At 37.8% G+C, this 26351-nt stretch overlaps 1 protein-coding gene across 1 annotated transcript in view; it reads right to left on the minus strand.

Moving 5' to 3' along the window:
* Positions 1 to 17567: 17567 nt before the first annotated feature.
* Positions 17568 to 26351, minus strand: part of LOC129775010 (NADP-dependent malic enzyme) — a 28165-nt gene continuing 19381 nt past the window's right edge. Inside the window, exons 2-4 of the mRNA XM_055779168.1 lie at positions 26263 to 26351; positions 25905 to 26199; positions 17568 to 18427 (exon numbers count right to left, since the gene is read on the minus strand). The exon at positions 26263 to 26351 is cut by the window's right edge and continues 1304 nt beyond it. Coding sequence (XP_055635143.1) covers positions 18267 to 18427; positions 25905 to 26199; positions 26263 to 26351 — 545 coding nt within the window. The 3' untranslated portion in view covers positions 17568 to 18266. The remainder of the gene's footprint in view (positions 18428 to 25904; positions 26200 to 26262) is intronic.

Consider the following 26351-nt stretch of genomic DNA (forward strand, 5'->3'; position numbering starts at 1 on the left):
CACTGGTGGGCTTCCAGTATCGAGGAAAATGTGGAAATATCTAATGGTTGCTGGAAAATAATCTGCCTGTTCCCCTTGGAATTGAAAATTACATTCAAGCGAAAGAGTTTATTTTAATGTTTTCTATCCATAAAATATCCATATAATACATTTGGGTTTGTGATTTGTCAATCAAGTACAGTTAGCAGGTTAGCTTCTGAAGATTATTCTTCAGAACAAGGTTTTTCGTATCCTATATTGGATGCATAAAACCTTGTGCCTCCAACGCAACGCTCTCGTTTTCGAAGTCCCCCAAATATTCATTTATTCATTAATTCAGAATGGATTGAGATTCAACTTCAAACAAATGATCTCTAAATCAACGATACTCCTACGTCACCCTTGCGGTTATACCATAGATATAACCCACTTCCTGTTTTTTTAAAATTTAGAACTGATTCTAGGCATGCTGATTTGAAAGAGGGCATTGCAATTTAAAATTGTTGTAGGTGGCGACACCATGAATAAAATTAAATAAATCATTCGTTTAGCATTTGACGTGACGGTGCTGGTGGAAGCATTGACTGCATGTGTGAATTGGTGGAGACGTTGACGGAACGTAGACGTTCTTCTCCGTAACGTGCTATGTGAATCGCACATTATCCTGAAAATCAATCATTATCTTTGACGCTCCCTTAAGTTTATAAACGAAGCTCAATGCCGTCAACGCGAATTGAGCATTCTTTACGACTTTAGGGGAGCGTAAAGGATAATAATTGATTTTCAGGTGGAATTAACATATTTTTGATTCCATATGGCTTTCTAGCAAATGAGAAATATTAGTCTGACGGATTATTTCTCTCAGTATTGCGATTAATCGATTAATCGATTATTTGGGTCGATTAATCGTATCGAATAACGAACTGCTGAAAACTATTCGATTAGCTGATGAACGATTAATTTCAAAAATCGGGGATCACTACGTGCGAGAAGTTTCTGAGTGGACAAAAGTAGGTTGCATATTTTTCCAAGAAATATACATATGGAACAGAATTAATATTTAGGTGTGGGCGGACTATAAATATAAAATGAAGAACAAACTTCGTCATAATATTAGGCTGTCAAAAAAGTCCTGCGGTTTTTCCGCGAGGTGTCGTTGTAAGCGCGTAGTTCTAGTTGTATTCATTGTATCGAGTCATACTATAGCTTGTTGGAAAGGTATTTTTTCGCGCTATAATATAGTCCTTGACAGTGTTTTATTTGGTTAAGTCGTTCGTGAGTTATAGTGTCGCAAATATGAAGCAAAATAAAGAGAAAATCCGACATATTTTACAGTACTACTATGACAAAGGCAAAAATGCATCTCAAGCTGCCAATAAAATTTGTGCAGTTTATGGACCCGATACGGTTTCCATTTCCACCGCACAACGATGGTTTCAACGTTTTCGTTCTGTCGTAGAGGTCGTCGAAGATGCGTCACGCTCCGGAAGGCCTGTTGTCGAAAATTGCGACAAAATCGATGAATTAGCCGAGAAAGACCGGCATAGTAGCAGCCGTAGCATCGGTCAAGAGCTGGGGATAAGTCATCAAACCGTTATTAACCATTTGAATAAGCTTGGATTCACAAAGAAGCTCGATGTATGGGTGCCACACACGTTGACGCAAAAAACATCTTTGACCGTATCGACGCATGTGAATCGCTGCTGAATCGCAACAAAATCGACCCGTTTCTGAAGCGGATGGTGACTGGCGATGAAAAGTGGGTCACTTACGACAACGTGAAGCGCAAACGTTCGTGGTCGAAGCCCGCTGAAGCGGCTCAGACGGTGGCCAAGCCCTCATTAACGGCCAGGAAGATTCTGCTGTGTGTTTGGTGGGATTGTCAAGGAATAATCTATTATGAGCTGCTTCCCTATGGCCAAACGCTCAATTCGGACCTGTACTGCCAACAACTGGACCGCTTGAAGGTAGCACTCATGAAGAAGAGGCCATCTTTGATAAACAGAGGCCGCATTGTCTTCCATCAGGACAACGCCAGGCCACACACTTCTTTGGTGACGCGCCAGAAGTTCCGGGAGCTCGGATGGGAGGTTCTTTTGCATCCGCCGTATAGTCCGGACCTTGCACCAAGTGACTACCACCTGTTTTTGTCCATGGCGAACGAGCTAGGTAGTCAGAAGTTAGCCACAAAAGAGGCCTGTGAAAATTAGTTATCCGAGTTTTTTGCCAATAAGGAAGCGAGCTTCTATAACAGGGGCATTATGAAGTTGGCATCTCGTTGGAAACAAGTCATCGAACAAAACGGCGCATATTTGACTTAAAACAGATGATTGTAACTAATTTTATGAACAAATGAAAATTCAAAAAAAATACCGCAGGACTTTTTTGACAGCCTAATATAAATAGTGCAAAATAAACGAGAGGAGGATCAAATAAAACCAAACGTTTGAATAGCGTAGTGAGATCTGCCGGATTGAACGCTGCCGTCTGTGGAATAGCTAAGGGCAATTCGTTTGGTATCCGAATAAGGCGCCACCCATCACTTCATGAAACGCTAGAACCTCCGCCGGAAAATCAAGCAGAAGAAGAGAACGATGCTATCACCATAGAATACCTCGAACAACAATTGGTAGGCGGTCGTATAGAAGCGGAAGAACGAGATAAACTTCACGTGCAAGATGGTGACGGAACGGAGGCGATCATGCGAACCAACCGAAAAATAGAAAAAAAAAACTAGAACTTTTCCGAAGATACGTTCTGGCCAAAAAACAATGCAACGAGACGCAAAAGGCTTTATTGGAGGTAAAACGAGAAAGCTTAAAAATACAAAAAAAAACAAATGCTTGCTTTGCAGTTGAAGCAACTCGCGTCGAGTCAAACAGACATTGTTGATGTTGAGTGTTATGAATGAGAATTTTTTAAATTAATGTTTAGGATTAATAACTATTGATATGTTTATCGATTATTCGATTATTTCGGACAGATTAAATTCAAATTTCGGACACTATATTTTGTAATTTTTTGGACTACAATTACTTGATTATATTTTATAATCAACTGCGAAACACTTGCCATACAATCACAGTAAACTGTTAACGATGATGAAAACTGATGAAACACGGGAGAAATTTAAATATTTATGAATAGGTAAATTCTATGTTCTCACGCTAAGCAAACGTCAAACATAAATGATAATGAGTAGTGTTGTCAGATTTTTACCGATTATGTTATAATTCAAATGTAGTTCGCATATGAAATGATAGTGAAACCAAAGAATTCTCGCGTAACTTTTGAAAAGGTCCTATGTAACAAATGTAAACAAATCGAGTTAATGGATGCACGCCATTAGTTTTCAATCATTGAATGCATTACAAAAACAATCGTTCACGTATCTATCTTCTTCATCTTTTAATCGCCGATGCAAAAAACTTCAGACTTCAGACGCCTCTTTCCTCCGACGCTCGAAACGTCCGAAGTAACAAAGCAATCAAAACAACACGAAGTCGTACTTCGGTCGTTTTGAGTTTTTGTTTCTTTCAGGTGTTGTTATCTATGTCAGTGCAATTCAACGAGTGATGACAATAATAATCTGTCTTTAGAATGAAATGCTGATGTTTCGATTGTTCTTCAGTAGTTAGTTTCAAAATCTTATCGTGAAACGTAATATGTCCAATGTGCAAACAGGGGCAGTCAAAACGTCCAATGTAACATTTTTCGCTCCGAGGCTTCAAATTTAAGCTCAAATCACGGAACAACTGTTACGATTGGTTTTTCAGAGTTATTATTGACTGCTAGTGGTAAAAGTAGTGATAAAGATCGATACCTTTTAAGACAATTCGCGGAATAATGTTCGGGTCTTCAACTTCATTTTTCTCGAGTTGACGAAAATGTTACATTGGACCTCTTCAAAAGTTACGCGAGAATTACTCTAAAGAAGCAATTGTGATATTAATTTGATAGTTATGCCATCAGTGCATTAATCATTTCAAGATATTAGAAGAAAAATGTGTCCGAAATATGATTCAGAACGGTATATGGGTACCATCAATACAACCCATCACACCGAGTATTTTGAATTTGTCGAACAAATATTGCTTTGTTTCATTAAACGATGTTGTATCCAATTCGATCCATTTTTCGCATAAGCTTCTTTCCAAAAGTGGTATCATTCCATTGAACTCTAATGAAACTGTTGGTTGAGCCTTACCAAGTGAAAAGTTTCCTACTACATTAACCCATTAGCGCCCAGCGTATGAAATTTAATACGCAAAAATGCCCGTTTTTGATAAAACTAAAGTGTTAATCGCATTTTAAATGATACCACATGACAATTCAAGAGTGTTTTTGTGTCGGTGTCATTTTATCTGTCATTTTTGTTGTTTTGTTGTGCATTGAAGCTTGCAAAGTTCGAGTTTAATGGAGTCGCAAAAGTAAACATGAATTTATCAAAGTTTTATCTCTTAAAGGATTCTAAAATGCCTAAATTGGATTCTAAATTGTGACACAACACTACTAGACGAGTGTAAAAAAATTATAGGAAGTTGTGTTCAAGACACGACCGCATTGTTGCCGTAGAACTACGCTGTGATTTAATTTAAGTCGCTTGCTTATAACTGCGGATATTATTTTATAATGCAACGAAAATTTTGAAATAACTATTCTACGAGTTTGGTCGCCTTAAAATGTTTTTTGACGTGGGACTACGTCTAACCGGAATATACGGGGGGTAAAATGAAAACCTAAACACAGAATATGCAGGGAAAAATGCAAGATTTCGAATGCTTATAACTCGAACATTTCTTACTGGATCGGAGAGATGTTTGCATCAATTGATAGGGATTATTTCTACGCATCTATCGCAATTAATAAAATGTTATTTTTCATTAGATAAACAATTGAATAACTGTGAAATGTTGAGCGTTATCTGAACGCCCTAACTGCCTCGTTTTGATTGGCCCGATTAACGGTTTCCCCAACACGACCATTGTGGAAATCGGCATTGCAAATACATGAAAGCATAGGGACTTTTGATCTCACTGAAATATGTTCCCTTAACATGGACTTCAAAACGAAGCAGCGTTGGAGAAATCGGCATTGAAAATACATGAAAGTAGGGGGGAGCTTTTGTTCCCACCGAGATGTGTTCCCTAACAGAGATTTCAAAACTAATGTGCCTGGGGAAATTGGCATTGCAAATTCATACAGGTCGGGATTTTTTTTGTTCTAAAGAAGTTGAAGTTGTTGATTCATGCAAGCCGGGGGTACTTCTGCACCCGCATTTTTGTTTTGCATAGCGGGTACGAACACAACGTTTTTGCGCGGTTATTCAAGATTGCATTGAAGGATATACCTTCACATGTTCTGCTCACAGAATTTCTACGCACACCATTTGATGATTAGGCAAAATGTTGATAACCATTGGCTGTGATAACGCCAATTGATTAAACAACATGCGTTTAAGGTACATGTCCGAAACTGAGTGCCTGAATCAAATCAAGCAAATTCGCAGTTCGAGAAGTACATACACAAACATACGCAAACTTCAGGGGTAAAAGTAAAATAAATAATCGTTTGATAATTCTTCCGTTGACCCGTTGACTTCGTTGGGTCCCCGTTTCATATCCCTCCTATCCGATCGATAAACTTTTACTTAGTCGCGGCAATACATACACACACTCTTTACAGATACACGGGCCAAAGGTTGTGCAGTCCACTGAACATTCAACAAGAGCCAAAGGTTGTACCGCTCATGACAACTCTACACGAACTGATGATTGCGCCGGCTAGTGACCATTCTATCCTGGATTCCTCGAGTCGAGAAAGACGCACCACGCTAGATATGAGATACAGACTAGGGGGCGTTACTGATTAATGGTCAGCTGCATCCCAATAGGAAGTATCCCGTGTCGGGCACACGTACAGAGCATTGGAGACAGCAACATCCCAATTACGAAAACACTTGTAATACTAACCTCGAGCCAACCGCGAGTAATCGGTTACGTATTACTAACATAGATAATAAGAAAAATTGTCAAAGTATTGAACTCCCGGCCCGTGAGGCTAACGCCATATGAGCCTTGATAAAAATATATATTTTGGAAAAAAAAATTCTTCCGTTCACATATTTTGTCCTAGGCATCATACCAAATGTAAAAGGACTGTCATTAAATTCACTTGAAACGAAGAACATAATCTATCACAATGCATGAATCGACCTTACATAGCCTTTGTTCAATCGTTTTACTCACATTTAATTGAGTTGGGAATTGTTTCATTTAATCAAAAATTTAATAAATACAAACAAATGATTGCTAAGCTAACATAGTCCCACGTCAACCTTGCGGTTATATCATAGATATAACCCATCCATTTTTTGTATTGTAGAATCATTTGGCGATAAATGTTTGATGATTCATCCTAGTGCTCGCAGATAAGCGCAGCAATCATCCTTAGTGGAGAAAGTTTTGCTACTGGCAAACGAAACCAAATCACGTACAAAATTCCAGAGCGATATTTACTTTCTTGGTGACTAAATAAACGAAATAAACTCTATCTGTTAATTTCAACAACCACGAAAAGAGTAGCACTGCTACATTATGATCAAAATTACCGCAAATGCAATCATAGTTGAAAGCAGTTTTGCGACTGGCACGCGAGCCTAAATAAATTAATAACTTAATATGACTTATTGAATAACTTGGTATTCACCAAATAATTTTTTTGGTGCACAACCTTAACACCTGCTTCACCATAGCGTCAGTTCAACGCATTGATGACAGAAAACAAACAATGTTAACTGCTTGGAAAAAATGCCTCAGCAGAGATTCATTACTAATACCCTAGCGTAAATATTTCCATCCCGCTATCTTCCCTCCTTGTTTATATTTATCATTACGACGGCATAATTTGCAACACCAAACAATCGTCAATCATAGCATAAAAAATTAGGCGATTGTTGCATTGTTACAGGGCCAATGCACACGAGAGCAGATACAAAAAAGGGGTTTCAGCGTAGCGAAGATGCACTATTTATACGTAAGGGTTACGAAGCACGCGCGTACGCCTACAAATATCCATATACGATAGCTTGAAGCAACTAAATATACACACACTTATCTCCGTTTTGCGCTCTTCTCAACAGAAGCCCTTTCTGTTAATATTGCCAGTCTAGATTAGCTTAGCTGTCATCCTTTGTGGAGAGAGTTTTCCTACCGTCATGCGAAACCAAATCACTGACAAAATTCCAGAACATTTATTTCCATGGTGAGCTGACGATAGCCTAGCTTGATGATTCCTCACACAATTGTGTAGCTCATAACCTTAATGCAATGGCGTCAGTTTGATGCAATGATTGCAATGCCAGAGACATCAGCGAGTGAGTACAGAACGATACTGAAAGTTTGCCTTCCTTCCTTGCTTGAGACTTTAAACTTCTTCAGTTCATTCGTCTCTATCCTTCGGAAAGGCCCTTGGAAAACTTTACTTTATCCGTCATATTACTCCTCCACCCCCATTGCCTTGAGAAAGGCATTCGAACCCTCGCCGTACAGCTCACCCAGCAACGATGTTGTTCAGTCGAGATCCAGTGTTGTTTATACTTTAGGCAAATATTCCCCTCCGTTCTTCTTATTTTCCTTTGTTCACGGAGACTTTACATCTTACGATTTCCCCTTCGTTGCTTGTCGATAAGTTGCTCGTTATTGACAGCTCTGTTCGGGAAAGCCCACAAATGGGCAAAACAGATGTATGAGGAAATGGGAATGCTTCCATTTTTCTTCAATTTAAACCATATACAGACTATAGGATTGTAATGTGTAGCATATCAAACAAATCTTATGGAATTTCCGATTCATTTGGTATATAAGTTGCCAAAATCCGATCGTGGCAAAAATAGTTATTAACGTTAACTTTATTTCATAAAAACGTGACCTGTTTTCTGATTTGACACCCTTAATGAAAGACGTAGTTCTACGTCAAAACTCGAGGGGTTCTATCCGAGACACGACCGCTTAGAACGTACGACTACGCAATCTTTTTTTTGACGTAGAACTACGTCTTTCAGGAAGGGTGCCAAATCAGAAAACAGGTCACGTTTTTATGAAATAAAGTTAACGTTAATAACTATTTTCACTGTGACCGAATTCTCATGATTCGCATACCAATCGAATCGGAAATTCTCTAAGATTTGTTTGATATGCTATACATTTCACTAACTTCACTAACGTCTAAACGGTTTAAATTCATGAAAACTGGAAAAACTTCCTTTTTCCCCATACATATTTGTTCTGCCGATTTGTGAGCTAACCCTACCCGTATTTCGAATACTTATAACTCGAACACTTCTTAGCAGATCGGAAAGATGTTTGCATCAATTGATAGGATATATTTCTACGCGTCTATCACAATTAATAAAATGATATTTTTCATGAGATGAACAATTGAATAGCTGTGAAATGTCAAGCGTTTTCTAAAACCCCTAACTGGCAAGTTTCGATTGGCCCGATTTACGGTTTTCCCAATACAGACTTCAGATTCGATGTACCTGTGGAAATCCGCTTTGCAAATACATGCAAGTCGGGGGTATTTTTTGGTGTTGAGTACTTTTGTACTTGCTTGTCGTTGTGCAGACCGAAATATGTTTCCCTAAAATGTACTTTTAAACTGAGAAATCTGGGAAATCGTCATTTCAGATACTAGAGGTGAATGAACTTTCGCGGTTCGAGAACTACGTAAACAAAAGATGTGCAATAATTTCAGAAGGAAATACAATGATCGTTTGACAATTTTTCCGTTGAAATATTTTGGTAGTCCTAGACATCACATCAAACGTAAAAGAACGTTCATCAAATTTATTTGTAACGAAGAACATAATCTATTACAAAAATTTCGATACAAATGAAACAAACGTACAAATGAAACACACGAATTTCTGCTTAACTCGAAAACTAATCAAGCACAATTCGGGATGTGAGGGTTCATGGGTATGAGAAATGTTTCTATAATGGTATAACACCCCTCCCTCCTCTGGAATGAAGAGGGGGTCCCATAAAAATACCACACATATTTCAACCCAAAAAAATATTTCAATCAAACATGACAATTGAAAATTTTCGGAAAACTCTGAAGGAAAAAGGAAAATTCGGCAAATCTAATTCCCATATGTTCTACAATTACATAGTGACAAGTGCTGTTAGTCCATTTGATGTTTGCGCTAGCGAAATTGATCTTTGTTCGAAACTGAAAATGGATTTTAATGTGATGAAACGCATTTGTGTATCTTCTTCTATCTATACCAAAAAAGGATCGCCGGATGTGTTGATAAGAGCAGAGCTTTATTCTATGATATTTTCTGTATAAAACATTTATTCCATGTAACGTAGAAACATGTTATTTGAGAATTGAGAATTGTGTCTGAAAATGATCTGATATTATAATGATGAATTTCGTTAAAAATACTAGGAATTTTATAGTAAAAAGTAAATTCAACGGGGACGAATAGAATCAATCAATGAACAGTTCTGCGATTGGACCCATGAACTTGCTCTTAGTAAGAAAACGTGAATGTTTGAAGGTTGATAACAAAAAACATATTTTGGGCGGAACGAAGTTTGCCGGGTCAGCTAATGTTTTATAAATATGTGTTTTTCCATAAAATTACTGAAATGCCGAAAAGTAGAACATTTTTATCGGTGCGGGTATAATGGACATGTAGTGGGGAGAATATGGACAGGTTCATAATATACGAAGCGTAGAGGTTTATCGCTCGCGAGAGGAATAATTTCACTCTCTCTCAGTGTTTGTGCTTCCAGTAACTGAAATAGAACAAAAAGAGAAAGCAATATAAAAAAACAGTTCAATATTCTTGCCATCACTTTCCTTTCATGTATTGGATGTGATTATGGATGTGACTGTCCATTGCAACCGCCCAGTGCAATTATTTAAATAATTTAAATTTACCACTTACGAAATGAATTTACTTTTCCGTACATACCTAATATCGCTTCTCTGTTAACTCACAAACTGAAATATAACCATCAGCGAATTCAATTTTGCAATTAAACCACTCAGAATGCTTTATATCGATATATTCCACTTTTAATCAGTATTCATTGTCATAGGATGGTTTAAATATTATGGAATAGCAAGTAGAAGGGTTTCCCATCAACAGTAATTTGAAATTCATAATGCAACTATACAAATCAACCGCCTGTCCATTATACCCCCACTATCCGTCTTACCCGCGGCTCCTCTATATAAAACAAACTCACTCATTTTCACTTAGCGAAAGAGGGTCACTTTTATCCCTCAACTCTCGCCTCTGTGGAATAAGCGTACTTCCTTCTTCACTATCGCTGTCGTCAAAAAACATTTCGTGATCTTTTCTAGTTTATCAAATTAAATTTGTTTTTCGGCATTGATAATAGCCGTGAAGTTTGCTTTGTTTACGAACCCAAAAATTTGACATTTCTCTTTTCGTCACACACCTGTGACAAACAGCCCTATTCTGTATTCCGACGGATTTCCATTTCGTTCGGAACCGTTATTTCGTTCGAGTTATAATTTTGCGTTCCTTATTTCGAACGTTTTGCCCATTTGATGTTCGAAGAGAAACAGATCGAACGAAATGCAAAAACTACTCGAACGAAATACAGAATGGAATTTTATCAACTCGTTCGAAATATTTCGAATCGATCGAAATACAGAATAGGGGTGAAAAATTGAAAAATCTCTCTCTTCAAAAAAAAAACCGCACTATGCGCGTTTCTCGACATCGAAGGTGCTTTTGATAATGCTTCTTATCTATCAATGGCACAGGCTATGAAGAAGAAGACACTTCGATAACTGTACAGTCGAATGGATCCATGGTATGCTCACACACAGACAAATCACGTCGGAGCTGGGCGGGTCGTCCAATTCTGTGATTGCAGCGAAAAGGTGTTCCATCACTTCTCCTTGGGTGACTAGTAGTTGACGGTCTTCTGATAGGTTGAGAAGCAAAAGGATTCGAAGTCGTGGGCTTTACCGATAATCTAGTCATAATGGTACGTGATAAGTTCGGCGACGTTATATCGAGCAGAAGCAGAGGGTCCTGACCGGCAACACACTTTGCATTTTAAATTTTATGCAAATTAAAGGGTGTGTCACATCAAATTGCATCACGGAAAAAACGCTGTAGAAATTCGCCCAGTAGACCGATCCTTTTGAAAATTTTAGACTTTTTATTCATACTTCGAGCCCAAGCCCGTATGCTCGCACCTTCCTCTTTACCCCGTCCATAAGGTTCTGTACAACGTCAGGTTGCTCCGGCGCGTTGGGCGGGTTCATTTCCTTTGGCACGAAGGTGACCCCGTTGGCTTCGTACCACTCGAACACGTCCTTTGAATAGTGGCACGAAGCAAGATCCGGCCAGAAGATGGTCGGGCCCTCGTGCTGCTTCAATAGTGGTAGTAAGCGCTTCTGTAGGCACTCCTTAAGGTAAACCTGCCCGTTTACCGTGCCGGTCATCACGAAGGGGGCGCTCCGCTTTCCGCAAGAGCAGATCGCTTGCTACACCATGTACTTTTTGGCAAACTTGGATAGTTTCTGCTTGCGAATCTCCTCCGGAACGCTGAATTTGTCCTCTGCGGAGAAGAACAACAGGCCCGGCAGCTGACGAAAGTCCGCTTTGACGTAGGTTTCGTAGTCCATTACCAGGCAATGCGGCTTCGTCAGCATTTCGGTGTACAGCTTCCGGGCTCGCGTCTTCCCCACCATGTTTTGCCTTTCGTCGCGGTTAGGAGCCTTCTGAACCTTGTATGTACGCAGGCCCTCCCGCTGCTTGGTCCGCTGGACGAATGAACTTGACAAATTCAGCTTATTGGCGACATCCCGGACCGAACTTCTCGGATCACGTCTAATCTGTTTAACTACGCGCTTGTGATCTTTTTCACTGACGGAGCATCCATTTTTGCCGTTCTTCACCTTCCGGTCGATGGTTAGGTTCTCGAAGTATCGTTTTAGTACTCTGCTGACCGTGGATTGGACGATTCCCAGCATCTTACCAATGTCCCGATGTGACAACTCCGGATTCTCGAAATGAGTGCACATGAAATGAGTGCATTCACGACGCTCTTTTTCGTTCGACGACATTTTTCCAAATTTACGAAAAATTGACAGTGAAGCATGGCCAACGTGATCTATACACTCTTATCTGATTATAAGCGAAAGCTGAAGATATAATTCCTAAAAATTAAATTTCTACAGCGTTTTTTCCGTGATGCAATTTGATGTGACACACCCTTTATCCTCCTACATAACTTCACACGAAGACAGAATTGAATCTGCACAAAAACAATTTTTTTTATTTGAACTTCGTAAGCTAGGTTGATCTTCATATCTTCTCCCTTTATATGAAGGACGTTGAATGCTAATCAATATGAAAAGCTTAACCCCTTGCCGTATTATTCGATTTCAAACAGCACGAACACAACGAGTCGTTCCCCTACTATGTTATGCGTGCGTATCTGAGTTGTGCTGTTGAATGAGACAAGTCAAACTAATGGTCGCAGTGGTACGAACCTAGGTAGTGCGGACTGAATCAAAACGGCTGTCAAAAAAGATCCAATTGAAATGTCAAAAGAGATCCAACGATCAGGAGTGTTATTTTTCTTATGATAATCAACACTATAAAAGAGGTATTGTTGTCAAGGGCAAAAATAATTAAAATTATAAAATGAACGAACTACATTTTCCCGTTAATTGTTTAATTAACCATTGCATCTCTGAAAGAGCATCTCAGTCTTTCACTAAGCAACGCATTTTTAATGTCCCCTCTCTTTGACATAACGTTTTTCCGAACGAAATAAAAACAAACGAAGTCAAAGTCACGTAAATGTTTACTCCTGCGATTTGAAAATATTCGATAAAAAGTGGAAGGAAGAGATGCCAGATGATTTTAAAAAAAAGTCTGTAAAAATATGTGAATGTCTGTTAAAAATGTGGAAAAGTCTGTAAAAGTGTGCAGATCTATAGAAATGTCTTTTAACGTTAATTTTCACATATTCATTAATACTTTGTACATCGCGATGCACGTAAGATTGTATTTTGTATACATATACAGCCATTCCATGCCAAACCAATATAGTGGTTCTCAGATCTTCGTCAAAAGTGGTAATTTTGTTCTTTATCGCAAAACATTAAACTCGTGTTTTTTTTTTATTTTTTTCATTCGGTTTCCATTTTAGGGTGATCCAAAAAATTATTTTTTCCACTTTTCCCAAAATGACTTTTTTCAAAAATTTATAACTTTCGAACCACTTAAATCGGTTAAGTGGTTCGAAAGTTATAAATTTGATCGACATATCAAACACATATCAAATGTGATTGACATATCAAATTGAAGCCAATGAGCTTTAATTGAGAAATATTGAACTTGCAGATAATATGGATCCTATTTTCGTAATTATTGATTGTAGTCGTTTTTTAATGTTTTCATGGCTTTGGACTTGGGGGCGCTATATTTTTTTATATGTTTTCTTGAAAGCTGAGAGTTTTTTACATAAAATATCTCAATATCAGAGATGCTATTTTTTTAGTTTTTGAAATATTCAGAACTAATCGATGGTTCGAAAAACAATTTTCCCCATTTTTCCCACTACAAAAAGTCATAACTTATGAACTATTGGACCGATTCATATCATCGACATATCAAATTGAAGCTGACGAGTTATTTTTCTTTGAAAAAATATTACTTTTGAGAAAAATTTAATTTTTGTTATTTGTAATTAGTTTTTCATAGTTTTCTCGGTTAAAGATAGGAGCGCTCTATTTTTTCTTATATTTTTTTATGGAAAGCTGAGGATTATTTACCAAACATATCTCGACATCCGAGATGCTGCAATTATCGTTTTTAAGTTATAATTTTGTAAATTTAACATGTTTTAAGTCTTCGATCAATATTCATATGTGACTAAACTAGACCTATGCTACTAGAATCCAATCTTCCCGCAAGTGTGATATTTTTCAAATTATGCTTATTGGCTTCAATTTAATATATCGATCATCTAAATCGGTTCAGTAGTTCAGATGTTATGATTTTTTGCGGAAAGTTATTTTTGGACAAAGGGGGAAAAATGATTTTTCGAACCACCGGTTAACTTTGAAAAAATCATATCTAAAAAACGAAAAAATAGCATCTCTGATATCGAGGTATGATATGTAAAAAATCCTCAGCTTTCAAGAAAAAATATAAAAAAAAATAGCGCCCTCTAGTCCAGAGTCATAAAAAAATAAAAAACGACTACAATCAAATATTACTAAAATATAATAATTTTTTCGCAAGTTAAATATTTTCCAATAAAAGGCTTTGTCATTAGTTTCAATTTTATATGTCGATCATCTAAATCGGTTCAGTGATTCAAAAGTTAATAATTTTCATTTGTCATTTTTGGGAAAATGTGAAAAGAAATTGATTTTTCGGTCCACTTAATAACTTATGTGTTGTAAGTGTGTTTAAATATTTCAACGATCTACACATACATACGCGCTGTTAATTTTTATAAAAATCAGTATTTCTTCGTTGATATGTGTAAGCAATTCCCCGCTGAGATGACGTTAAGGGACAAGACTGCTGATTCTCCGAACGGTGTAGCTAATTTGTTCGCTGATTTTTTCGAAAGTGTGTATAGCACTAACTCACCAGCTTTTTCACCTGTCAGCATCAGAGACTGCCCTACGTTGAATGTGAATCTACCACTTTTCAACATAACGCAATTCGAAATTTGGACTATTTTGAATAAACTCGACGCTTCCAAGGGACCCGGGAGCGACAATCTTCCACCGTTGTTCCTGAAGGAATGTGCGGAGTCTCTGAAAAAGCCACTGTCAACGATTTTCAATAAGTCGCTTCGTCACAGTGTTTTCCCGAAGCTATGGAAGACAGCTTCTATCTGCCCGATATTTAAAACAGATTCGAATCACCTCGTGGAAAATTACCGTGGTATCTCCATTTTGTGTTGCCTGGCGAAAGTGTTAGAGGAATTAGTGCATAACGTTCTCTATTCAGCATCCCGAACAACTATCTCCGAATTTCAACATGGATTCGTAAAGAAGCGGTCAACCACAACAAACCTCATGGCGTTCACCAGCTTTATATCGTCTGAAATTGAGAAAAAGCAACAAGTAGACGCCATTTATTTCGATTTCTCGAAAGCGTTCGACAAAGTACCTCACGACCTCGCCATTACGAAACTTCGTCACCTGGGTTTCCCTCACTGGATCACAGAGTGGTTGCGTTCCTATCTGACTGAACGTAAGGCGTTCGTCAATATCAACGGTTCGCATTCTCGTGTGTTCCAAATTACATCCGGTGTGCCACAGGGCAGCGTGCTGGGGCCACTAATTTTCGTGCTGTTCGTGAACGATCTGTGCTTCCGATTGAAATCACGAAAGCTGCTTTACGCCGACGACCTGAAGATTTACAGATCCGTCGCATCTCACCTCGATTGCTGTGCACTTCAGGCCGATATTGATGAATTGCAAAAATGGTGCGTTGAGAACGGTATGGAGCTAAACGTGAAAAAGTGTAAGTCTATCGCATTTTCTCGCCGACAATCACGAATCGAATTCATGTACTCAATCGGGTCCGTACCCCTGGAGTGTGTTCTTTCCATCCGCGATCTCGGTGTGACCATCGACAACAAGCTTCGATTCAACGAACACATCAACCTAACAACTACCAAAGCGTTCTCAGTCCTAGGATTTGTTCGACGTAGTACCAGCAACTTCCAGGATATCTACGCCATGAAGACACTATACTGCTCATTAGTTCGTAGTATCTTGGAGTATGCGGTATGTGTGTGGGCTCCATTTCACACAACCCAAACAATCCGAATGGAGAGAGTGCAACGCAGCTTCATTCGTTACGCCCTTCGCTCATTACCGTGGTCTGACCCAACGAACATGCCCGATTATGAAAGCCGTTGTAGACTTATCGCTCTCGAAACGCTTGCCTCCAGACGATCCAATCTACAACGGGTTTTTGTCTTTGATTTGATTTCGGGAAACATCGACTGTCCATCTTTGTTGTCCAGTGTTTCGTTTTATGCACCTTCCCGTCAACTTCGTGAGCGTGACTTACTGTTCATTAGACGACATAGAACCTCTTATGGTCTCAATAATCCGTTGGATGTTTGTTTTCGTTTGTTCAACAGTGTTTGTGATGTATTTGAATTTGACATGTCTAAAAATGTATTTAAAAATAGGATTAAGTGCTATTAGGTTAAGATCAGTCTGTGGAATCGTTTTATAACATTCGAGACGTTGCAAATAAATAAATATTGGACATCCACCAAGGCTTGCGGTCTTATCGTTGATGAAATTTATAAGAAAATGCAGTGTATATTTTCCATCCGCCATGCAAGGCTATACAAGTTTTAGATCACCACACGGCCATGAATCATGTCTGTGGTTACAATATCGAACAGTAACCCATATTTCGTCATAAGCAGACCCGAAAGCGAATGTAAGTTGTTGAAAATAGAATGAAAATTTTTATTCGATGTTGTTAAAATACTCAGAAGACATAGTCCTGACCCTAACTTAACTATTTTTCAATAAATCTCCTTGCATTTCAGCAAAACAATCTTATCTAGAACAGAATATAATTATCAGAGACAATTTTCGTTCAAGATTTTTCCTTACCTGCAGAGAATGAAATTTTTCATTAATTGTGAATAACCATATACTCTCTTTCTTCTGTAATGATGTCAGGGCAAAAGTACTTATGTGTGTGAGTTCCAAACTAAACTATGGAAAAATGTCATATGGTGAGTGAACTATCTTTGATGTGATGAATAGAGCCTCTTATTTTTTCAAAAACCTGTGAAATATTGTTATATCCAAAAAGCCTACAACAAAAATAAGTGTTTTACAGATATGTCTGTAAATTTACAAACATGTTTGTAAATCTGGCATCCCTGGTGGTCTGAAAATTTATTGCAAGAAATCGCTTGAAAACATGCATGAATTTGCTTGAAAATGAAGTGGATTGAGTCCACACCACTTAGGTACGAACCAAGACGGGTCTATGGTACTAGGTGAGGCCGTTTCGTCACTAAGTTGGTTAGGGGAGCGGTATATGAAAACAGAACGGAAGAAAGTAGAAGGGGAATTATTTGCTTGTAGCGTGAAAGAGACAGACTGATCACGAGCGAGCTTCGGCAATAGCGTATTGTGTTTTGTTTACAAACGAAACACAGTAGACTTCCAAGATGGCTGAAGAGTGGTTTTAGCAAGTTGGCCCACCTTAGTATATACTTCTAGGCGCCTTGGTACGAACCTCCCAAAGAAGAAGATAAAGTGTTCTGTCAAACAAACTCATGTATAGAGGCGAATGAACTGCAAAGTTTAAAGCCTCTTAAAAACAAAGAAAGAAGAAGAACTCATGCACCATTCAAGTTCGCATCACCTTGCGATTATGGTCGTTTCCCTGCGCGGTGGATGATAGCTCAAGTCGCTTGTATTTGTCGGATACAAAATATACAGCAAATGACTTTGCATAAGGAGAGTTGCTTCACTCTACTAAACCCAGATACAGAAAAAAGTAAAGCTGGATTTGATAAACATGTCTGTATTTCATTCTTGTCAAGTGTTCGAACATTGAACGGAACTACCCAAACAACGCTAGCGGTAACGTGCTTCTCGTTACGGTACGATCATTGTATTGTTGCATTTTCGGCAATTCCACTTTTAATTACTTAAATTTAACTGAGTGCGCATACTCCACAGGTTTAGTACGAAGTGCAATTTTAAATTCGCGACTCGCTGCAGCAGCTGTTTTAACTTTTTTTTCCCCTAACATATGATGGATAGTTTGCTTATTTTTCACCTAATCTACACACAATAAATTAATTTCCACTAGTTTAAACTTTCTGACCTATACCTGACCTGATCTTGCTTTTGTTCCGTCGCGTCTTGGAAACGGTTCTACTATTACTGTATTTCCTTCCCAGTGTACCTCTGGTACACGTTTGTGAATTGCTTCTTTGGAGATTTAAAACTTTAAAGGAACATCAATCAATTAACTATCCTGGCGCATAACGTTGTCAGTGGGACATTGTTGAGTTATTTTTTGCTGTTTCGCTTGGTATCACAATCAAATTAATAAAAAAAAACGACGCAAACTTCAACTCTTGCCGAAGTGGCGAGGGGACGAAAATAAATAGAAGGGATGTTTCAATGCCCAATTCGGAGATAGTGGGACGGGAGGATGGGAGGTTAAAAATACTGCCTTAAATTTGCTCCATGTCTCATGCTTGCAGTTTGGTCGGGTTGATCGGGCGAGTCTTGACCTCCGGTTCGGCAGGCCACTTCCAGGTGACTGGCATGGCAGTTTCGTAGTTGAAGTTGTACAGATGGGATTTGATGTAGGTGAGTTTATCCTCCGGCTCTGGATATGTCGAGGCCAAACCTAAAATAGACCAAACCGAAAGTTGGTTCATTTGGTATCGATACGGACGGATTTCGCGCCAACTCGTCCATGGGATTGGCATGACCCCCTCAAACCTAATGGAACTTTCTGGGCCTGAAAACCTTACCTAATTAAGCAACTTGGCATACTTAGTTTTCCGAAAATTTATCTAGTATAACATATGGAAAGAGCCAAATATTTTTGATCATTTTTTTTATAATTTTTTTTTGCACTCGAAAATTGTAAGTCCTACAAAAAAGTGATCTATGGAAGAGTTTTAGGAAAAAAAATTGAATATTCAGAAAAAAATATTGAAAACATATTTTTTGAAATCCTACTTTAAAAAAAATTTATTTCAAAAACTAAAAGTCGATTTTACTCAAAGTGGTCATCTCAGATTTTGATGAAATAGTGGATAAATTGTAGATAAATATGTGCCCTACAACTCTTCCATACATCGCAACTTGTGCATATTTAAGGCAAAATAGTTTTCACAACAAAAACTTTTTCAAGATTTTTTCTCGAAATTTTCCAAAAATTGTTGTTCGTCCATTTAATATTATCAGAAATACATTTCTAGTTTAGATTAGTTCAATTTTTCATTTGAAAACAAAAATTAAGTATTATGGAGGGGTGACCCCCTAGTAACCCGCCCCGGGTGTCACCCTGTCACGCTACGCCCTTGGGTGCTATTGTACAGTTTTCAGCTTGTTTTTGTAGTGAAGTACAATATGTTTCAATTCAGAGACCAACAACAGGTCTCAAACAATAGTCATCTGCCAAAAATCTCTTGATCGGTCGGTCAGGTATCGAATAGTTGTTGTAGATTTAGGTATCTATTAAGAGTCACTATAGATAAGATAATAAGGTATGGATTGTACAGATACCTGAAGGATGAATAAAATGGCTCTGCAGTAGTTTGAAAATAACCAGTCGTGACCGGCAGCGAATGTAAAGTGACGGAAAATGAATAGCATTATTTTGTTTCTGCGTAATCATCAGAATTCAACCAATAAAAGTGTGACATTGTTTAGCAACATGAGTCAAGCCGTGATCTCCAGAATTTGCAAGGATTACAAATGCAGCGCTGGTATTAACAACTCCAAGTGTAACCGTAAGTTAGACCACTGTATATTACTTGATAGTACAGGAACCCACAATGTTTGTGTATGTACCATCCATGAAAATGTTAAATTAATGGATAACAGTTTGAGAACGATTTCGCATACAGTAGTCATGGGAAAATGCTATGTAGTGTTCCAAAACGCCACAGATTGCCATCTTCGTGCTTGTAAGGATTGTGTTTCCAAAACATCAATTAGTGAAGAAACAACTCTTCTATTGGAGGAAAGCGGAAAAGAAGAAATCGTTTTTCAACAATGGCTGACCACAGACCGTTGTAATCTGGAAACGATTTTAAAACCAATCGATGAATTTGTGCCGTATTTCGTTGATAAAGTAGACTCAACTCATAGAGCATGACTTATTTACAAACAGCAATCTGTTTTTTTTTTTGGGAAATAAAAAACGAATCTTTGATGAAAGGGAAATAATAGTAATTTATGATTTTTCAAAGAATAATTAATCCATAATTGAAAATGCGGCACAGGGTTATCACTGGAATAACTCACAAGCAACTATTCGCCCATTTGAAATATACGACAAAAAAGATAGTGTACTAGAAAACGTAAACTTTATAGTTATTTGAGAAGTTTTAACACACGACACTGTGGCAGCGCAGTTGTTTAGAGAAAAATTGTTAGAATTTGTCAGAGAAATAATGATTTTACTAAAATAACTTTCATGTCCGATGGAGCAGCAGCACACTACAAAAACAAAAAGAATTTCGCCAGTCTGCGTAGTTTCAAAAAAAGTTTACGAACTAGAAGCAGAATGGCATTTTCTTGCCATCTCCCACGGGAAAGGAACCTGTGATGCAATAGGAGGGGCTCTACAACGAATGGCAAAGAGAGCATGTCTTGCCCAAGATTACGGAAACACAATCCAAACAGCACTAGAGCCTTATAATTGGACAGTTAAACAAAAGACAGATGTATCATGAAATTACTTATCTAAAGAACAGCATACAAAAAAAGTCGAATGAGCTTGAGGAACTATCCAATAACGCAAAAACAATATCGGGAACACCAAAATTTCATTGCTTTATTCCTGTAGATGAAAATAAAATAGTAGCTAAAAGGTTTTCAAATTCAGTAGATGATCCCAAAAACTTCGAAATGTTAGATAAAAAGAAATATCGAATATAAGTTAACATGTGCATTAGGGTGCCAATGAAAATGGTCATCTCGAATTTCAAAAAGTTACCACATAAAAAATGTTCACCACCTCGAAAAAAAAAACCCCTATGCCAAATATTAGCTCAATCGGACTTAAACGAGAGTGGCGTAAAGCGGTCAAAGTTTGAGTTTTTTGAAAATCGAAAAATCACCCAAGGAGATCGGAGTTTTCGAAAAAAAAAAGTTGATGCCAAATGTCTTAAAATTGCATGAAACATCGAGATCTAGCGTCATCTGGAAAAAAATTGTCAAAAATCGGCACTCTGGGACTCAGTTTTTTTTTTGGAATACGAAACGAAAAGTATGGTTTAGAGTGCCAATAAAAATAGTTATCTCGATTTTTCATTCGGAACTTGCTGCGAAATGTTGATTTGCACGATAATATACCCTATGCAAAATATTAGCTCATTTTGAACTTCATTTACTAGTGTTGCAAACGTTGAAATTTGATTTTTTTGTAAACCGAAAAATCAACGAAAATCGGGGTTTTCAAAAAATATTTTTGATGCCAAATGTCTTAAAATTGCATGACTGGTCAAGATTTATTGTTATATCGAAAAAAAAATTGTCAAAAAAATTTATTGGCACTTGGTCTTTTTTTTTAAATGGTTTTATTTAGCTTGCCCTGTAATCTGTTTGTATGTTTGTATGTTTGTAACATGTTTGTCTGTAGCGCTGACCCACATTAATAGAAATTTGACCCCTTTTCTGTTGACTGATTGATCTGAAATTTGGAATACACCTTTATCTTTGTAGTCATTATAAAACTGCGTATTTAATGATCTTGAAAATCCAAGATGGCGGCCGCTACAAAATGGCGGATCACATATTTTCTCTAAACCTCATCGATATGGGTTTTCCAAAACCCCATCAATATTGGTATCAAATGAAAGGGCTTGACTAGTAGATCCAAGATGGCTGCCACTACAAAATGGCGGACTACATATTATGTTAAAACCCCGTTAATATGGGTATCAAAATTCATGAAAAATGCAAACCAAGATGGCTGCCACTAAATGGCGAGCTACATATTTTCTCAAAACCCGATTAATATGGGTATCAAATGAAAGGGCTTGAATGGTAGATCACAGTAGATCGTGAAAAATCCAAATCCAAGATGGCCGCAATCACAAAATAGCAAATCACTTTATTAAACGGTTTTATTTAGCTTGAATGGTTTGTATGTATGTTTGTATGTTGTAGGGTTGTCCCACATTAATAGATATTTGACCAATAGGAACTGACCGAATTTATAAAACACCTTTATCTCTGCTGTCATTTTAAAACTGCTTATCTTGGAAAATCCAATTTGGCCGCCGCTACAAAATAGCTGATTCCATATCATCTCAAAAAAAAGGTTTATTGAGATATGTGTATCAATCGAACGAACTTGACTTGGAGAACACACTATGTATTTTCTGCAATCCACTCAATAACGCTATCAAATGAAATTATTTGACTGATAGAATACAGTACAATGGTTTTATTGTAGAGAAATATTCTAATGAGACAGATAATGTACTTAAAACAAAATAAGTAAAAAAAACTTTTTAAGTTAAACGGTTTAATTGTGATTAAACATAATAATGTACTAAAAGCTAGAAAATAATTAGACAAGTAGCAGTTAGCAGTTATCACACCTCTCCTTCATGAGTCTAGGGCATTGATAAGACTAAAATAAAATCGTGGGGCACGTTGGATTCGCATTATTCACAATTAGCGACTTCATCATATGTCCCACGATATTATTTTAGTCTTATCAATGCCCTAGACTAATGAAGGAGAGGTGTGATAACTGCTATCTGCTACTTGCCTAATTATTTTGTAGCTTTTAGTACATTATTATGTTTAATCACAATTAAACCGTTTAACTTAAAAAGTTTTTTTTTACTTATTTTATTTTGTCTTAAAATTGGATTTTTCAAAAAAATAAATTTTTTTTAGATAACAGTGAATCTTGACGTATCATAAACTTCTAAGACATTTGGCACCAACAAAAAATTTAAGACTCCGATTTCCAATGATATTTCAGATTTCAAAAAACTCAAATTCTAACGTATGCAACACCAGTAAATGAAGTCCAAAATGAGCTATTGGCACCCTAAACCATACTTTTCGTTTCGTATTCCAAAAAAAAGTCACAGGAGGGTTGTGTCTGAGACACGACCGCATAGTTGACGTAGGATTACGTTAGGCTATCTGCCGCATGCTGATTTTTTGACGTGAAACGTTCCCTGTTCGTTGCACATGGTCAAAGAAAATGTAAAAGTAAACAATATTTTTTGATCATAGTTTTATATCATTTTTATGATAAGTGGAAAACAATAAATTAAACTCTTTCGTTTTAAAGCAATGTCGATAGTCCTGAAAAGGACTGGAATGGTTTGATGGGCTGTACGGAATCAGCTGCGTGTTAATGTGATGTTAAAACATCATGTCGGATGTAGCAGTTGTTTACTTTTTGGCAGCGGTAGTTTTTTTCGGAGTCGCTGCTGCTTTTCTTGGCTTTGAGATCTTCGGCTTCTGTGCGTCGGTTTGAGAGGGTTTCGTTGACACCACCACGGCGAGCTAAACGACGGATGCGGATTTACCACATCCAATGCACACTAGAAACAAACATTGTTTCCGATCCGTTTCGCTCCTCTTCTTTGGTTCCTTTGCCGCATTCAGTCGTGTTAATTGATGAGGAGAATACCAGCAATGCACACTGGAAACCCAGATGTTTGTCGATCTGAGCGTTGAACGAGAATGAGAAATCCACGAATGCTACGTCCTTTTATATCATTTGGTATGTGAGAAATAGGCTCCTCCCACTCGCTCTCGATGCAAATATTTTACTCGTCGGGGAACGAAAGAATCGATTCCACAGCAAAGCAATTATATGAGAGCAACGATTGCTTTTACGAATTGGCCAAACAGAACCCGGAATTTCAGTTTAAATAATGGATTTTGTAAACAAATCAATTCTACACGGTTGTAAATCTTGTATGTGTCTACCAAATGTACTTACAGTACGTACACCCGCATTTGTAAAATATTGTAATATTGTAAAATGCCCCAACGAACATTCCACAATCAATTGAACGAAAATTTTAGACATCTCTAAAATCAAAACTAGACATTATTTTTGATCATAGTTCCATATAATTTTTATGTTGAGTGGAAAACAATAAATTAAACTCTTTCGTTTCAAAGCAATATCGATAGTCCTGAAAAGGACTGGAAGGGTTTAATGGGTTTGTGGAATCTGCTGCTTAGTAATGTGATGTTTCAGTCGATGCTTCTTTCCAAGGCTTTGGTATCTTCGGCTTCTGTGCGTCAGTTTGCGAGGGTTTCGTTGTCACCATTACGGCGAGCTCAACAACGGATAGCGGGTTTGATACACTGGATGTTGTCATGTAGAACCTTGCGATACGCTCTTCCTTTACCGAGTCCTTTGTCTCCTTTGCCTCCATTACCACATCCAATTGTATTGGTTGATGAGAAGAGGAATACCACTGCTGCTGCTCTTCACTCGTTGTTGTCCGTTCCACGTCCGTTGTATGAATGAATGAGATCCACGAATGCTCCTTCCTTTTATATTATTTGTTATGTGTGAAGTAGGCGCCTTGTGCTCCCGTGGCCGAGTAGTTAGCTTCATAACTAACATGCCGGGTGATCGGGTTCGATTCCCGTTCTGGTCAGGGGAATTTTTCGTCAAAGGAATTTCCTCCGACTTGCACTGTGATCACGCGTATTCTAGAGCTTGCCACTCAAAATGCATTCAAGGCGTGTTATTTGGCATAGAAATCTCAACTAAGTACTAATAAAAATGACGCAAGTAATACTACGTTGAGACGGTGAAGTTCCTCTAGGAACGTTAGTGCCATTGAAGAAGAAGAAGAAGAAGTAGGCGCCTCCTACTCGTTCGCCATGCAGATATTTAGCTTGCCGGTGAACGAAAGAATCCAATCGGGTGCGAAAAAGAAATGACGTCAATTTCGACCAATCAGGACTGAGTATCTCTGTTTGGATAGGGGTTGAGATTTTTCAATTATTCGATAGTTACATGATATATACTATACTATATTCAATGTGAAAAATTGTTATAGAGTGCCGAAATCGTTTGATGCAAAAATATCATCAATCCATAATGAAATGAATGAGCAATAAGCGTTTGAAATTGGACATTATTCAGGATGCGATCGATTTTCGTTTTTCAATTTGTACCCCAATATGTTCCCGAAAGACGTAATCCTACGTCAAAACTAAATCCCAGAGTGCCGATTTTTGACAAAAAAAAAAGTTTTCGATATGGCAGTAGATCTCGACGTTCCATGCAATTTTGAGACATTTTGCATCAAATTTTTTTTTTTCGAAAACCTCGATTTCCTTTACTCCCCTGTTGGGTGATTTTTCGATTTTCAAAAAAAAACTCAAACTTTGACCGCTTTGCGTCACTCTCCGTTAAGTCCGATTGAGCTGATATTTGGCATAGGGCGTTTTTTCGAGGTGGTGAACAATTTTTATGGGGTAACTTTTTGAAATTAGAGATGACCATTTTCATTGGCACTCTAATGTACATGTTATAAGATCAGATGAATAAACATGAATTTAATGTCAAAAAATGTCATTAAATTCAAAAGTTTTATCACATTTGTTTCAAATAAAGACCCCTAAAGCACTCATTCAACATTCTTGCTATTCTTTTTCTTTTTTTTTTTTTATATGGGTTGGCTTTCTGTACTGAAAAAAGAAATGAACCTAATTTAAATAAAATATTGAAAAAGTTTTTGTTAGAAAAACTTTTTTGTCTTAAATATGCGCAAGTTGCGATGTATGGAAGTGTTGTAGGGCACATCTTTATCTACAATTTATCCACCATTTCATCAAAATCTGAGATGACCATTTTGAGAAAATCGACTCAGTGTAGAATTTCATAAAAATATTTTTTCAGTATTTTTTTCTTAAATTCTTGTATAGATCACATTTTTGTAGGACTTACCATTTTCGAGTAAAAACATGTATGTTAGTCTAGATAAATTTTCGGAAAACTAAGTATGTCAAGTTGCTTAATTGGAGAAGGTCTTTACGTCCAGAAAGTTTCATTCAATTTTGAGAGGGTCATACCAACATCTGGACGAGTTGGCGCGAAATCCGTCTACGGCGGCGGCGGCGGCGGAGGCAGAAAATGATTTTACCTTTCTCGTACGCATATTTGGTAACTCCCACGGCGATCTCCAGCGAACAGTCTCGAATGGCGCTCAGTGGCGGATAGAGCGAACCTTTGTCCAAATCTTCCTGGCAGACGTGATCGGCCACAGTTTGCGCGGCGATTAGGAACATATCCTCTGGTATGTGGTGCGTTCCGGTGACGATAACGCCCAGCGCAACGCCGGGGAAAATGTACGCATTGTTGCCCTGGCCAGTGTAGAATGTCTTACCTCCGTATTTCACGGGCGGGAAAGGCGAACCGGAGGCGAATATACAGCGACCCTAGGAAACCAGTAGTGAATTGATAAAGAATGCCTCCTGTTTTGTATCTAAACCCAAACTCACCTCAGTGTTGTCATAGGCGGCCTGTGCGGTACACTCGGCCTTGGATGTTGGATTGGACAAGGCAAAAATGATCGGACGTTCATTGTTCT

Source organism: Toxorhynchites rutilus, chromosome 1 (assembly GCF_029784135.1).
Source record: "Toxorhynchites rutilus septentrionalis strain SRP chromosome 1, ASM2978413v1, whole genome shotgun sequence".
NCBI lineage: Eukaryota > Metazoa > Arthropoda > Insecta > Diptera > Culicidae > Toxorhynchites > Toxorhynchites rutilus.